Source organism: Pseudoliparis swirei, chromosome 22 (assembly GCF_029220125.1).
Source record: "Pseudoliparis swirei isolate HS2019 ecotype Mariana Trench chromosome 22, NWPU_hadal_v1, whole genome shotgun sequence".
Lineage (NCBI taxonomy): Eukaryota > Metazoa > Chordata > Actinopteri > Perciformes > Liparidae > Pseudoliparis > Pseudoliparis swirei.
In genome coordinates this window covers 1,035,009-1,052,039 of record NC_079409.1, presented here as the reverse complement: position 1 = coordinate 1,052,039, position 17,031 = coordinate 1,035,009, and the positions used below count along the sequence as shown (strand labels likewise).

Here is a 17,031-nt window from a genome sequence, read left to right as displayed (position 1 = left end):
TGGCATGGCGTTGCCAAATGGAGTGATAGCCTTCCTTATTTAAAATCCTTTACCTGGTACAATCTCCCACTTTCCCAGCACCAAAGCAGCCCCAGACCATCACATGACCTCCACCATGCTTGACAGATGGTGTCAGGCACTCTTCCAGCATCTTTTCACCTGTTCTGCATCACAAATGTTCTTCTGTGTGATCCAAACACCTCAAACTTGGATTCATCTGTCCAGAACACCTTTTTCCAATCTTCCTCTGTCCAATGCCTGTGTTCTTTTGCCCATACCAATCTTTTCTTTTCATTGGCCAGTCTCAGATATGGCTTTTTCTTTGCCACTCTGCCTAGAAGGCCAGCATCCCGGAGTCGCCTCTTCACTGTCGACGTTGACACTGGCGTTTTGCTGGTACCATTTAAAGAAGCTGCCAGTTGAGGACCTGTGAGGCGTCTGTTTCTCAAACTAGAGACTCTAATGTACTTGTCTTCTTGCTGAGTTGTGCACCGGGGCCTCCCACTTCTCTTTCTGCTCTGGTTAGAGCCCGTTGGTGCTGTTCTCTGAAGGGAGTAGTACACACCGCTGGAGGACATTTTCAGTTTCTTTGCAATTTCGCATGGAATAGCCTTCATTTCTAAGAACAAGAATAGACTGGCGAGTTTCACAGGAAACTTCTTTTTTTCTGGCCATTTTGAGAGTCTTATCGAACCCACAAATGTGATGCTCCAGATAATCAACTAGCTCAAAGGAAGGCCAGTTTTATAGCTTCTCTCATCAGCAAAACAGTTTTCAGCTGTGCTAACATAATTGCACAAGGGTTTTCAAGGGTTTTCTAATCATCCATTAGTCTTCTAAGGCGATGATCAAACACAATGTACCATCAGAACACTGGAGTGATAGTTGATGGAAATGGGCCTCTATACACCTCTGGAGATATTTCATTAGAAACCAGACGTTTCCACCTAGAATAGTCATTTACCACATTAACAATGTAGAGAGTGTATTTCTGATTGATTTAATGTTATCTTCATTGAAAAAAACAATGCTTTTCTTTGAAAAATAAGGACATTTCTAAGTGATCCCAAACTTTTGAACGGTAGTGTATATATATTATATTTATATATATATAATATGTATATATATTATATTTATATATATATAAATATAATATATACATATTATATATGTATTTATATATATGTATATATATTCACAGCTTAAAAAGACACAAAGTCTAAAAGACCCGTCAAACAATGAGGGTCATGTGTTCGGTCTGGATCTGGTCCTGATCCTCACATCTGGATCAGTGTAATCCGGTTCACAGCTGTGGATCTAACCTGGAGTCAGTTTCACTGTGAGCTCATCAAAGTGGGTCAGACTGAGAGGAGGAGGCTGATCAGCTGACTGCCTCGTTACGGACAATCAACGACAACAACAACAACAGCACCAGCAGGGACGAGATGCATGGACTCACTCAACGTGTTCCATGTCTTCACGCAACAAGGACTACATGGAACACATCAAATGCTTTATTCTGAAAAATACAATTTATTTATTCGATCTTTAAGTTTCTGAATCTTATCATAAACCAAACAGAAAATTTAAATATTTAGACTGAAGATAAATATAAATATATATGAAGGAGCCATGAAGAAGGGAACTAGGGAACATAAAGTAACATAAGGGAACATGAAGGGGACATAAAGCCCATCCCAGAGGTCAAAGGTCAGCAGGTGTCCTTCAATCCGACCAATCGGGCGCTCTCCTCCCACAGCTTCCTGGCCACCACGTCGTCCCGCCCCTCTGGAGCCGCCTCCTTCTCCGCACAGTCACTGACGACGACGACAACAACAACAACAAGCCGTGAGTTTGATGTCCCGCTCCGCCCCGTGTGATGAGCTCACAACATTAACCCTTCATATTGTGTACCAACTGCTCTAGGGGTCCCCACTGGGGCAGGTGGACCATCACACACACACACACCTGAAGTAGCGCCCTGATTGGCTGTCCAGCCCCGGCGTCAGGGCGCAGTACAAGGTGGTCTGGCAGCCCTCCCTGGGGGTCTTCATGAGCAGCAGGGAGGGGAGTCTCAGCAGGGCCCCCAGCAGGGGGAACCAGCCCTCGACGTGGCGACCCAGTTGGGTCCGGATCACCCCCGGGTGGAGACAGAAGGCCGACACGCCGGAGCCTGAAGGGAGACACCCGGGTCAGGATGGGGGCCAGGATCCAGCTCCTGGGGGTCCAGTCAGGAGGGGACCCTGAGTGTTGGGGGGGACCCTGGGTGTTGGGGGGACCCTGGGTGTTGGGGGACCCTGGGTGTTGGGGGGATCCTGGGTGTTGGGGGATCCTGGGTGTTGGGGGACCCTGGGTGTTGGGGGATCCTGGGTGTTGGGGGATCCTGGGTGTTGGGGGACCCTGGGTGTTGGGGGGATCCTGGGTGTTGGGGGATCCTGGGTGTTGGGGGGATCCTGGGTGTTGGGGGATCCTGGGTGTTGGGGGATCCTGGGTGTTGTGGGATCCTGGGTGTTGGGGGGATCCTGGGTGTTGGGGATCCCTGGGTGTTGGGGGACCCTGGGGATCCTGGGTGTTGGGGGATCCTGGGTGTTGGGGGATCCTGGGTGTTGGGGGATCCTGGGTGTTGGGGACCCTGGGGGGATCCTGGTTGGGGGGATCCTGGGTGGGGATCTTGAGATCCTGGGTGTTGGGGGACCCTGGGTGTTGGGGGGATCCTGGGTGTTGGGGGGACCCTGGGTGTTGGGGGGATCCTGGGTGTTGGGGGACAGGTGTTGGGGGACCTGGGTGTTGACAGGCGGGCTGGAGACAGACTGGTCTGAGACAGCAGGTGGAGACAGACAGGCCAGCTCTGACAGACGGTCCAGAGACAGACAGGTAGAGACAGACAGGTCAGAGACAGTCGAGCGGCCTGAAACAGACATTAAAGGTCAGAGGTCAGGTCAGGGGTCAGATGTCAGGGGTCAGAGGTCGTACCCCCTTTGTGGGCGATGGATGACACGGTAGAGACAGACAGGTAGAGACAGAGCGGTCAGAGACAGACGGGTGGAGACAGACAGGTAGAGACAGACTGGGTGGAGACAGACAGGTAGAGACATCATCACGGGTGCAGACAGACAGGTAGAGACAGACGGGTGGAGACAGACAGGTAGAGACAGACGGGTGGAGACAGACAGGTAGAGACAGACAGGTAGAGACAGACGGGTGGAGACAGACAGGTAGAGACAGACAGGTAGAGACAGACAGGTAGAGACAGACGGGTGGAGACAGACGGGTAGAGACAGACGGGTAGAGACAGACAGGTAGAGACAGACGGGTGGAGACAGACAGGTAGAGACAGACGGGTGGAGACAGACAGGTAGAGACAGACGGGTGGAGACAGACGGGTGGAGACAGACAGGTAGCGACAGACGGGTAGAGACAGACGGGTAGAGACAGACGGGTGGAGACAGACGGGTAGAGACAGACGGGTGGAGACAGACGGGTAGAGACAGACGGGTGGAGACAGACGGGTGGAGACAGACGGGTGGAGACAGACGGTGGAGACAGACGGTGGAGACAGATGGGTGGAGACAGACGGGTGGAGACAGACGGGTGGAGACAGACGGTGGAGACAGACGGGTGGAGACAGACGGTAGAGACAGACGGTAGAGACAGACGGGTAGAGACAGACGGGTGGAGACAGATGGGTAGAGACAGACGGGTGGAGACAGACGGGTGGAGACAGACGGGTGGAGACAGACGGGTAGAGACAGACGGGTGGAGACAGACGGGTAGAGACAGACGGGTAGAGACAGACGGGTGGAGACAGACAGGTAGCGACAGACGGGTAGAGACAGACGGGTAGAGACAGACGGGTGGAGACAGACGGGTAGAGACAGACGGGTGGAGACAGACGGGTGGAGACAGACGGGTAGCGACAGACGGGTGGAGACAGACGGGTAGAGACAGACGGGTAGAGACAGACGGGTGGAGACAGACGGGTGGAGACAGACGGGTGGAGACAGACGGGTGGAGACAGACGGGTAGAGACAGACGGGTAGAGACAGACGGGTGGAGACAGACGGGTGGAGACAGACGGGTAGAGACAGACGGGTGGAGACAGACGGGTGGAGACAGACGGGTGGAGACAGACGGGTGGAGACAGACGGGTGGAGACAGACGGGTGGAGACAGACGGGTGGAGACAGACGGGTGGAGACAGACGGGTGGAGGCAGACGGGTGGAGACAGACGGGTGGAGGCAGACGGGTGGAGACAGACGGGTGGAGGCAGACGGGTGGAGACAGACGGTGAGGCGGTGGAGGCAGACGGGTGGAGACAGACGGGTGGAGGCAGACGGGTGGAGACAGACGGGTGGAGACAGACGGGTGGAGACAGACGGGTGGAGACAGACAGGTAGCGACAGACGGGTAGAGACAGACGGGTAGAGACAGACGGGTGGAGACAGACGGGTAGAGACAGACGGGTGGAGACAGACGGGTGGAGACAGACGGGTGGAGACAGGCGGGTAGAGACAGGCGGGTGGAGACAGGCGGGTGGAGACAGCGGGTGGAGACAGACGGGTGGAGACAGGCGGGTGGAGACAGGCGGGTGGAGACAGGCGGGTGGAGACAGACGGGTGAGGCAGACGGGTGAGGCAGACGGGTGGAGACAGACGGGTGGAGGCAGACGGGTGGAGACAGACGGGTGGAGGCAGACGGGTGGAGACAGACGGGTGGAGGCAGACGGGTGGAGACAGACGGGTGGAGGCAGACAGGTGGAGACAGACGGGTGGAGACAGACGGGTGGAGGCAGACGGGTGGAGACAGACGGGTGGAGACAGACGGGTGGAGGCAGACGGGTGGAGACAGACGGGTGGAGGCAGACGGGTGGAGACAGACGGGTGGCTCACCTGCGTTGTTGATGAGGACGTCCAGCCGCTCCTCTCTGTCCGTGAAGTCTTTGGCGAACTGCGTGACGGAGGAGAGCGACCCGAGGTCCAGATGCCTGGAGACCACGTTCTGGTTCCCCGAGGAGCGCCGGACCTCCAGGGCGGCCTGCTCGGCCCGGACCAAGTCCCTGCACGCCATCACCACCCGGGCCCCTGAACGAATCAAACACGCCCATCACCACCCGGGCCCTGAACGAATCAAACACTTCCCTCTCCACCCGGGCCCTGAATGAAGCGCCCCTCACCTCGGCGGGCCCTGAATGAAGCGCCCCTCACCTCGGCGGGCCCTGAATGAAGCGCCCCTCACCTCGGCGGGCCCTGAATGAAGCGCCCCTCACCTCGGCGGGCCCTGAATGAAGCGCCCCTCACCTCGGCGGGCCAGCTCCCGGCTCGTCTCCTTCCCGATGCCGGTGTTCGCTCAAGTGATCAGAGCCGTGAGGCCATCGAGACGAGAGGAGCAGCGGCACACGCCCCCTGCGACCCACCTCCTCACCACGGCAACGCCTACACACACACACACACAGATAGATACACATGTACACTTGTATACTTGTACAGATAGATACACATGTACACTTGTATACCTGTATACTTGTACATACACATACTTGTAGCAGTACACCAGATCCTTCATGAGCCTTACAGATCACAGTGAGTCCCAGCAGAGCTCCGGTCCGGAGCAGCGCCCCCCCCCAGGCCTCCTCCAGCGGGTCCAGGTCTGGGTCCGAGCCGCCGGTGGTCCAGGGGAGCACTAGGAACCCTCCGGGAGCTGCAGCTCTCATGGCTGGTCAGAGCAGACTGAGGAGAAGCTGAGCTGGGAGGGGGGGGGAGATTAGCAGATTAGAGCAGATTATCAGAGCTGCTCTGGGATCAGTTAGAGAACCGGAAGGATCAGTGGAACACATGTTCTCCAAGAACCACTCATCATATGGGCTACCAGAGAGTACTGATGGAGTACTGATGGAGGTTTTTACTGTACGTTGACATGTTGATGTTTCTGTACAGTAAGAGCAGTCATGTGCTGCTCCATTAGAATTTATATACATATATATATGCATTTATATACATATATATGTAATTATATACATAATGTATCAAAGTGACTTCTGGGTTTCATGAAGTACATTTCCTGTCCACTTCTCTACCTGTTACTCATTACTGAAAAAATCACTGCAGACTCCTCCCACCCCGGACACAAACTATTTAAACTCCTCCCCTCTGGCAGACGCGACAGATCCCTGTTCGCCAAAATCTCGAGACACAAAAACAGTTTCTTCCCCCTCGCCGTCTCACTACTAAACAATAACCCACTGTAGCATATATATTTATATATTTATCCCTGCACTTCTCGCACTCTCCACTTCTTCTGGCACTACTGTTTCACAGCCACTGTATATAGCCATTCCTCTTGTATATACTTTAAGTCACTTTCTAAAACTTCTTAGACCGTTGCACTGTTTGTTCTGTACTGCACTGTTTGTTTTGTTTGTTCTGTATTGTGTTGTAATGTATATTTTGTGTAAGCACTGAGACACTTTACCGACTCAAATTCCTTGTTTGTGCAAACTTACTTGGCCAATAAAACTGATTCTGATTCTCAGCAACCTCTTCATGGCAGCCATGTTGTTTGTTTACCTTCATGATGGTAGTTTAGGGGGCGTGTCTTTAGAGGCTCAAGATGCTAACAAGGGTACTTGAGTTAAGCACGTTGTTACATTGACTGATTTCAATGGCCTTAACTAAATATTTAAATGTTTGTGTTTTATAGTTACATAAATCACTGCGTCACTTCATCCCGTAAGTGAGTTTTCATATTGTGACGTCACTCTGTAGCTCCGCCCCGTCGCCAAACCACAAAACAAAAATGGCGTCCTGCCCCGAGACAGTGGCGTGGCAGTTGGCGCCGCTCCCTCCGGTTGTTTGTTAGTTTGTTATTTGTGTTGTTGTTTACCGGTTTGCCGGAACCCCTCGGCCCCCCCGGAGGTCTTTAACCCCCCAGCCCCAGCCTGAAAACCCGCTCTATGATGCAGTTGGAGGGAACCCTCATCGACCAATGAGAGACCGCGCTGGCTGGGCGGGAAGTGACGTGATGTCGCTACGGACCAATCCGCGGCTATGACACCAACAGCAGCCGGAAGACCCGCCCCCTGACCGAACCGGAACGCGCCTGAAGAAGAACCGTGCGAACCTGTCCAGCTCCAGGAGAAGGTAAGAGCAGCACGGTCCGGTCCGGTCCGGTCCGGGTCAACGATGCAAGTCCGCTCTGCTGCCCCGGCAGCTACATTTAGGGGGCGCTCGTTGTGAACAGCTTGTTGCTGCCGGTGTTCCACCCCGACTGGTTTTCAGACCTACTGGTTTCCCTGCGCGTGCGTTGTGTTCTCTTCACATCTGCAGCGGGGCTCTGTCCGCTCACCAGCTTTGTCACACATTCACAAACATATTGCTGGAGATCTTCAAGCCTCCGTTCATATCCATTTCGGCGATTACGATTGTATAAGTGAGCAGTGCATCACAGCCACGGAGGAAGAAATACATTAAAAAAATAAAATAAAAAAAAGATCGCCCGACCTGGTTTCGATCTCTGTCACGCAAAATGAAGCTGCACTCTAAGCCGCGCAGTCTGTGCGCTGCGCCACCAGATATTAATTTCAATTCAAGTAATTTATATATTCAACCATTACATCACATCTTTTGTTTCATGGGAACAGTTTGGCGGAGGGGATCTGAAACAACTGGTTTCCTTGTTCGGATATTTACACTTTGAAACATGTTTAGCGATGCTTGTTCGCAACGCAACAGCCACACATACCAGTGGTGTATAAAGTACCCAAAAGTCATACTTGAGTAAAAGTAAAGATACTTGACTGGAAAATTACTCAAGTAAAAGTAAAAGTCACCTATGAGAATACTATTTGAGTAAAAGTATCTGATTTTTTTTGTCCTTAAGTATCAAAAGTAATTTTCTGATATTAAATGTACTTAAGTATTGAAAGTAAAAGTAAATGCTGTTAATAAAAAAAACAAAGGGTCAGAATTTTGAGAATTATGAAGTTTATTTGTTTGGGTGCTGTGGCCGCCATGAACAAGGAGTATGAGCTCGGATGAACTTAGCAATATATGAATACTATAAAATTACTAAAATATAAAAACACGATTAACACAGAAAAAAGCAGAACCAAAAGTAACAACCAAAATCATCACTTTAAATGTATTGTTCATCTTCAAAAGAAGTTGATTTTCAAAATGGACAGATGTCAGTGTCGTTCTTCTGGGGCTGAAGACGAGTCCTGCGATGCTGAAGAGCCGTTCACCTGGTGCAGGTAGAGTGTGTCTAGCTTCACAGGCCCTGATGGTGCAGGTAGAGTGTGTCTAGCTTCACAGGCCCTGATGCAGGTAGAGTGTGTCTAGCTTCACAGGCCCTGGTGCAGGTAGAGTGTGTCTAGCTTCACAGGCCCTGATGCAGGTAGAGTGTGTCTAGCTTCACAGGCCCTGATGGTGCAGGTAGAGTGTGTCTAGCTTCACAGGCCCTGATGCAGGTAGAGTGTGTCTAGCTTCACAGGCCCCTGGTGCAGGTAGAGTGTGTCTAGCTTCACAGGCCCTGATGCAGGTAGAGTGTGTCTAGCTTCACAGGCCCTGATGCAGGTAGAGTGTGTCTAGCTTCACAGGCCCTGATGGTGCAGGTAGAGTGTGTCTAGCTTCACAGGCCCTGATGGTGCAGGTAGAGTGTGTCTAGCTTCACAGGCCCTGATGCAGGTAGAGTGTGTCTAGCTTCACAGGCCCTGATGCAGGTAGAGTGTGTCTAGCTTCACAGGCCCTGATGGTGCAGGTAGAGTGTGTCTAGCTTCACAGGCCCTGATGCAGGTAGAGTGTGTCTAGCTTCACAGGCCCTGATGCAGGTAGAGTGTGTCTAGCTTCACAGACCCTGATGGTGCAGGTAGAGTGTGTCTAGCTTCACAGGCCCTGATGGTGCAGGTAGAGTGTGTCTAGCTTCACAGGCCCTGATGCAGGTAGAGTGTGTCTAGCTTCACAGGCCCTGATGGTGCAGGTAGAGTGTGTCTAGCTTCACAGGCCCTGATGGTGCAGGTAGAGTGTGTCTAGCTTCACAGGCCCTGGTGCAGGTAGAGTGTGTCTAGCTTCACAGGCCCTGGTGCAGGTAGAGTGTGTCTAGCTTCACAGGCCCTGGTGCAGGTAGAGTGTGTCTAGCTTCACAGGCCCTGATGCAGGTAGAGTGTGTCTAGCTTCACAGGCCCTGGTGCAGGTAGAGTGTGTCTAGCTTCACAGGCCCTGATGCAGGTAGAGTGTGTCTAGCTTCACAGGCCCTGATGGTGCAGGTAGAGTGTGTCTAGCTTCACAGGCCCTGGTGCAGGTAGAGTGTGTCTAGCTTCACAGGCCCTGATGGTGCAGGTAGAGTGTGTCTAGCTTCACAGACCCTGGTGCAGGTAGAGTGTGTCTAGCTTCACAGGCCCTGATGGTGCAGGTAGAGTGTGTCTAGCTTCACAGGCCCTGATGCAGGTAGAGTGTGTCTAGCTTCACAGGCCCTGGTGCAGGTAGAGTGTGTCTAGCTTCACAGGCCCTGATGCAGGTAGAGTGTGTCTAGCTTCACAGACCCTGGTGCAGGTAGAGTGTCTAGCTTCACAGGCCCTGATGCAGGTAGAGTGTGTCTAGCTTCACAGACCCTGATGCAGGTAGAGTGTGTCTAGCTTCACAGGCCCTGGTGCAGGTAGAGTGTGTCTAGCTTCACAGGCCCTGATGCAGGTAGAGTGTGTCTAGCTTCACAGACCCTGGTGCAGGTAGAGTGTGTCTAGCTTCACAGGCCCTGGTGCAGGTAGAGTGTGTCTAGCTTCACAGACCCTGATGGTGCAGGTAGAGTGTGTCTAGCTTCACAGGCCCTGATGCAGGTAGAGTGTGTCTAGCTTCACAGGCCCTGGTGCAGGTAGAGTGTGTCTAGCTTCACAGGCCCTGATGGTGCAGGTAGAGTGTGTCTAGCTTCACAGGCCCTGGTGCAGGTAGAGTGTGTCTAGCTTCACAGGCCCTGATGCAGGTAGAGTGTGTCTAGCTTCACAGGCCCTGATGCAGGTAGAGTGTGTCCAGCTTCACAGGCCCTGATGCAGGTAGAGTGTGTCTAGCTTCACAGGCCCTGGTGCAGGTAGAGTGTGTCTAGCTTCACAGGCCCTGATGCAGGTAGAGTGTGTCTAGCTTCACAGGCCCTGATGGTGCAGGTAGAGTGTGTCTAGCTTCACAGGCCCTGATGCAGGTAGAGTGTGTCTAGCTTCACAGGCCCTGATGCAGGTAGAGTGTGTCTAGCTTCACAGGCCCTGATGGTGCAGGTAGAGTGTGTCTAGCTTCACAGGCCCTGATGCAGGTAGAGTGTGTCTAGCTTCACAGGCCCTGATGGTGCAGGTAGAGTGTGTCTAGCTTCACAGGCCCTGATGCAGGTAGAGTGTGTCTAGCTTCACAGGCCCTGATGGTGCAGGTAGAGTGTGTCTAGCTTCACAGGCCCTGATGCAGGTAGAGTGTGTCTAGCTTCACAGGCCCTGATGGTGCAGGTAGAGTGTGTCTAGCTTCACAGGCCCTGATGCAGGTAGAGTGTGTCTAGCTTCACAGGCCCTGGTGCAGGTAGAGTGTGTCTAGCTTCACAGGCCCTGATGATGCAGGTAGAGTGTGTCTAGCTTCACAGACCCTGATGCAGGTAGAGTGTGTCTAGCTTCACAGGCCCTGATGCAGGTAGAGTGTGTCTAGCTTCACAGGCCCTGATGCAGGTAGAGTGTGTCTAGCTTCACAGGCCCTGATGCAGGTAGAGTGTGTCTAGCTTCACAGGCCCTGGTGCAGGTAGAGTGTGTCTAGCTTCACAGGCCCTGATGGTGCAGGTAGAGTGTGTCTAGCTTCACAGGCCCTGATGGTGCAGGTAGAGTGTGTCTAGCTTCACAGGCCCTGATGGTGCAGGTAGAGTGTGTCTAGCTTCACAGGCCCTGATGCAGGTAGAGTGTGTCTAGCTTCACAGGCCCTGATGCAGGTAGAGTGTGTCTAGCTTCACAGGCCCTGATGGTGCAGGTAGAGTGTGTCTAGCTTCACAGACAGCAGCACACAGTTGGGAAGCATTTCAGCAAGTCAACGTGATCCACGCTCCATCCAGCTGTTTGCTGTCACGTGCTTGAGATGAAGAAGAAGAAGTCCTCTTCATCAGATGAACTGGACCTGGTGGCATCACCTAGCTGCAGGGAGGGTTCTTCCATGTGCTGCTTGATGTAGTCCATTCCTGAAATAAAGTGAGAGTATTATAGACATGATAGAATTAATAACACTTCCTAACATGTCATGACCCCAACCTAAAGTTTTGTACAAAATAGTTTGTTTTAATTTGAAGTTTATACATTTAGTTTCATGCACTGTCCGTGCATCCAGAGTTGATTTGTGAATATGTACTTGTATCTCTGTAGTTAAACACAACAACAGTCCCAAATCAATATCGTCGCCATTACTGGACCGTCACTCTTATAATATTAATACAAATAATGATAATAATGCTGTAATGATTAGCATTATATTATAGCTAAGACGACTCAAATGAACAAATTCTCACAACTGTCAACACTTCTTCAGCTCATTAACTCGCTAGAGATCCGTCTCCTCCACTCACGCTAATTGTCTCATTTAATTGACGATAGCTAGCGAACGTTAGCCTAACATACAACATGCGGAGGACAATCAGACTGTTTCCCCCCCTCTCCTGCCAAAGATATAACTTACTCCAATCCTGAGGACAACACTGCTAGATATCTTAACAGGTTTATGGTGACTAAACATTAACGTTGCGGCTCATTGGATTAATCTTAATTTACCTCAATGTGTTTCCTGAGGTTGGTGAGTTGTTGAAGGCCAATATCTCCGTAGCTTTCGGTCGGCATAAGAGGCACTTCATCCGGTAGGAAGAAACTTTCACCCGACCAAAGAAAAGAGTTCGCCAACATGGCCAATGGACGCTTGATCTTGGTCACCGTGGTTGTTCGAGTAGCTTCCATTGCTGCTCCACAGGCCCTGATGTCAGGTAGCGTGTGTCTAGCTTCCAGGCCATGATGGGCAGGTAGAGTGTGCTACCCAAGGCCCTGATGCCCAGGTAGAGTGTGCTGCTTCAGGCCCTGATGTTCCAGGTAGAGTGTGTCTGCTTCAGGCCTGGGCAGGTGGTGTTCTAGCCACAGGCCCTGATGTTTCAGGTAGAGTGTGTCTAGCTTCACAGGCCCTGATGGCAGGTAGAGTGTGTCAAGTTTCATGGGCCCTGATGTCGGGTAGAGGTACTAGTAAACAGGCCCTATGAGTGGGAAAAAAGTAAGTCAGATACACAGGCCCTGATTCGGGTAGAGTGTGCTAGCTTCACAGGCCCTATCAGGTAGAGTGCTAGCTTCACAGGCCCTGTGCAGGTAGATTGTCTAGCTTACAGTGATGCAGGTAGAGTGTGCTAGCTTCACAGCCTGATGCAGGTAGATGTGTCTAGTTCACAGGCCCTGATGCAGGTAGAGTGTTCTAGCTTCACAGGCCATGGTGCAGGTATTTAGATTAGTACAGGGCCCTGACATGCAGGTAGAGTGTGTCTATTCACAGCCCGATGCAAGAGTGGTCTATCTTCACAGGCCCAATGTGCAGGAGTTGTCTAGCTTCACATGCCTGATCGCCAGGTAGAGTTTTACTAGCTTCACAGCTTGTGATAGGTGTCCTAGCTTCACAGGCCGTGATGCAGGTAGTTTGGTCTAGCTTCACAGGCCCTGGTGCAGGTAGAGTGTGTCTAGCTTCACAGGCCCTGATGCAGGTAGAGTGTGTCTAGCTTCACAGCTATGGCAGTAATGTCAGTTGGGAAGCATTTCATCAGGTGATGGGTGATTTTTACTTAACCCTGTGGGGTAACACCACGGGCCCATGCAAAATGGCGTTTACCCCTTATAATTTTATTACATTTTATAATTGCTGTTAAGGGGGTTGCATAATTTTGTTTAACCCCGATCAAATTTTCACTTCCACCCTGTTCAAATTTCAGTTTCAACCCGTGGGGAGATGTTCTATTTCACCCCCTTTGGGTCTAATTTTATTACGAAGCAGAAAGTTGGGTTTTAAAACCTGCAGGAAATGTGTTTCTCCGCCAGTAAATTCTCCTCCAGGCCCTGTGGGGGATTCTTCCAGGTTTATGTTTTCAAAAATTAAGTTTTCCAGGATTTCCTTTAATTTAAATGTTTTTCCGGGTTTGGTTTTAAGGGAATATTTTAGTTTCGGTGGCATAGAGGATTTGGGGGAAAGAAATTTCCCTTTTGGGAAAAAAAATTTCCCAAAAGGCCAATGGAGATTTTTTTTCATATTTTTTGCTGTTGTGGCCTTTTTAGGGAAAATCCTCTCACAAGAAACCCACCATACCCCAGGGGGTTTTCCATCCGTTTTCTCTTTTTTTTCGTAGAAAAGGAGAAACCTTTTTAAAATGGGGAAAAGACTTTTTTTCCCTTTGCAAAATTTAAAATTTAAAAGAAAAAAACAAAATTAGTTTTTAAGTACCAATAATTTAATAAATTTTTAAAAATTGGAACATAAAAGGGAAAAGGATAAAAAAATTTCCCCAAAAAAAAATTGAAATTAATTGCTGGAGTTTTTAACCCCTTTTTGTCCTTTTAAATTCGTTTGTACGGGTAACTACACTAAAGGAAAAAAAAATTTCCCCAACCTGGGTTTCTTCTTTTTAAACAAAATTGGCGTCAGGGGGGGGTTTTTTACCCCCATTTTTAAAATTTTTTTGAAGGAAGTATTTTAAAATTACCCAAAAAGAAATTTTCATGAAAAAAGGGTGGGAAAAAGAAACAATTGGTATTTGCGATACTTCATCTTCCAAACAGTCTTCTGATGCTTATCTATACAATGCAAATTTTTTAGACAACAATTTGTTTGGAAGTATAGAATGCATGTTGCTTGAACAGAGATTGAACATTGCAACAGGGGACCAACAGAAGTGGATACTAGTAATTTTCCATCCACAAAACACGTAATATTGCCAGAGCTGGAAGCCACATGACATCTGCTTACGATTGTACAAGTGAGCACCACATCACACATGAAGAAACATATTTTATAAAAAGATCGCAACCACCTGGTTTCAATCTCCTTCAAGCAAAATGGCGACTTGAAGCCAAGCAGTCTATGCACCACGCCACTAGATATTAACTGCAAGCCAAGCAATTTTGATATTCATCCACATGCCACAACCGTATAAAGTGTCAAGTGGAACAGTTTGCCTATAAGCAACCTGAAACAATTAGTTACCTTGCTGATATTCAAATACCTAAACATGTTTTGTGATGCTTTTATTAATACATTCAGACATCATTTTTTTGGAAATGAAGGGAAATGCATTTGTTAGCTGAACTGAAGCAATTCTTGCACCATAAGTGATCCATCAGCTTCTTGTCTTTTTTTCCCTCCGCTTGTTTGTCTGACACAGCTCTTTTATACAGATGTTACAATTATGTCCTGTTTGATTGGAATTGTGATTGCAAGATGTGACAGCTGTGCAGCAATAGTTCAAACCTTGAATTATGTCAATACAGCTTATCAATATTATTTTAAACAAGGATGCTATCTTTATAAAATATGTGTTTCTTCATGTGATGTGTAGCTCACTTGTACAATCAGAAATAGATGTGACATGGCTTCAGAGTCTGGCAATACAAGTCTTCATTGCTTTGTAGATGGAACATTGCTTATTCCATTCTTCCTGTTGTTCAGTGTTCGTACTGTTTTCAATTCTGTTCACAGTACCATCGTCATTATATACTGCCACGAAAGTCAATTAGTTGTTGTCGGTATTGTGTGGCTGTTGCGCTAAGTAACAAGCATCGCTAAACATGTTTCTGTGTAAATATCCCAACAAGGGAAACTAGTTGTTTCAGATCCTCCGCCATAAACCGTTCCATGAAACAAAAGATGGACGAATGCTGAATATATAAATTACTTGGCGCTGAAACTAATATCTGGTGGCGCAGACAGGACCGCGCCGCTTAGAGTGCAGCTCATTTTGCGCGACAGAGATCGAAACTAGGTCGGGCGATCTTTAAAAAACTTTTTAAAATGTATTTCTTCCTCCGTGGCTGTGATGCGCGCTGCTCATTTTATACAATCGTAATCGCCAAATGGATATGAACGGAGGTCAGGATCTCCAGCAATATGTCGGTGAATGCAAGACGCAATCTGTGAGCTTATCAGAGTCACGTGTTAGGACATGTATGACTTTAGATTACATGATTATAACACAGCTCGCCACTCTGTGTTAGACATGTATGACTTTTAGATTACATGATTATAACACAGCTCACTGCACCCTGTGTTAGACATGTATGACTTTAGATTACAAACACAGCTCACTGCACCCTGTGTTAGACATGTATGACTTTAGATTACATGATTATAACACAGCTCACTGCACCCTGTGTTAGACATGTATGACTTTAGATTACATGATTATAACACAGCTCGCTGCACCCTGTGTTAGACATGTATGACTTTAGATTACATGATTATAACACAGCTCACTGCACCCTGTGTTAGACATGTATGACTTAGATGCATGATTATAACACAGCTCACTGCACCCTGTGTTAGACATGTATGACTTTAGATTACATGATTATAACACAGCTCACTGCACCCTGTGTTAGACATGTATGACTTTAGATTACATGATTATAACACAGCTCACTGCACCCTGTGTTAGACATGTATGACTTTAGATTACATGATCACTGCACCCTGTGTTAGACATGTGACTTTAGATTACATGATTATAACACAGCTCACTGCACCCTGTGTTACATGTATGACTTTAGATTACATGATTATAACACAGCTCGCTGCACCCCTGTGTTAGACATGTATGACTTTAGATTACATGATTATAACACAGCTCACTGCACCCTGTGTTAGACATGTATGACTTTAGATTACATGATTATAACACAGCTCGCTGCACCCTGTGTTAGACATGTATGACTTTAGATTACATGATTATAACACAGCTCACTGCACCCTGTGTTAGACATGTATGACTTTAGATTACATGATTATAACACAGCTCGCTGCACCCTGTGTTAGACATGTATGACTTTAGATTACATGATTATAACACAGCTCGCTGCACCCTGTGTACGACATGTATTACTTTAGTCCAGAGGTCAAAGGTCAGAGGTCTTTTGTTTCCACAGCAACATGGAGACACAGTTGTTTATGGAGTGTGATGAAGAGGAGCTGGAACCATGGCAACAGGTGGATGAAGATGAGGTGGACTTCATGGAGCCAGGTGAGACACACACACACACGAGTTAGGGTCCAAGGGCCCTAAAAATATCACTCAACTCTATTATTTTAAATATTTCTGTTTATGAACGAGGAGAGTTCATGTCTCAGTCTCTAGTTTCAAGTCTTCTTCTATACAGCATGACATCATCATTTAGGACATGATGGTCTGTAGAGTCACACCATGAAGCAGGGGCGCTTTAGGGGCGGGGCTACAGGTGAGTGACAGGTCTTACATCACTCCTCCACCTCTCTGTCTCTAGTGGAGGATTCTCCATCCCCTCTTCCAGCCTCTGAGACTCCACCCCCCAGGACTCCACCAATCACAGCTCAGAAAGGTGTGATTGATTGATTGATTGATTAGTTGGTTGATTGATTGGTTGATTGACTCGTTTGGGGCGGGGCTTGACTTTACTTTTCCTCGTCCCTCAGCTTCTCTCATAAAGATCGTCTGCTCCTCTGTGAGGCCGAGTCCTCCTCTTCTTCCTACTCTTCCTCCTCTTCTTCCTACTCCTCCTCCTCTTCTTCCTCCTTTTCTTCCTACTCCTCCTCTTCATCCCTCTGTCATCACCTCCGCCCTCTCCCGCCTTGCCCCGTCCTCCAAACTGGCTTTGGCCCCGCCCCTAAGGGCTCAGGCCCCGCCCCTGATAGCTCAGGGCCCGCCCCTCTTCCTGACGCAGACGACGGGCGGGACGTTCCTCCTCCCGGCGGGCCCCGGGACGCGCCACGCCACACCCATCCTCCTCACCACACAGGTAACAAAACAAACGCACCTCTCATTGGTCCG

The 17,031-nt window shown here is 49.2% G+C and overlaps 2 protein-coding genes across 2 annotated transcripts in view; one reads left to right on the top strand and one right to left on the bottom strand.

Moving 5' to 3' along the window:
- Positions 1–1,439: 1,439 nt before the first annotated feature.
- On the bottom strand, positions 1,440–5,812 carry LOC130213184 (uncharacterized). The gene is given in 6 exon segments (XM_056444650.1): positions 1,440–1,817; positions 1,969–2,177; positions 2,280–2,750; positions 4,615–5,081; positions 5,298–5,432; positions 5,572–5,812. Coding segments are annotated over 6 exon segments (1,527 nt in total). The 5' UTR covers positions 5,711–5,812; the 3' UTR covers positions 1,440–1,711.
- Positions 5,813–6,939: 1,127 nt separating this feature from the next.
- The window catches only part of pogzb (pogo transposable element derived with ZNF domain b), a 29,601-nt gene continuing 19,509 nt past the window's right edge, over positions 6,940–17,031 (top strand). Inside the window, exons 1-4 of the mRNA XM_056444648.1 lie at positions 6,940–7,136; positions 16,154–16,248; positions 16,508–16,582; positions 16,677–16,999. Of these exons, the coding sequence (XP_056300623.1) occupies positions 16,158–16,248; positions 16,508–16,582; positions 16,677–16,999 (489 nt within the window). The 5' untranslated portion in view covers positions 6,940–7,136; positions 16,154–16,157. The remainder of the gene's footprint in view (positions 7,137–16,153; positions 16,249–16,507; positions 16,583–16,676; positions 17,000–17,031) is intronic.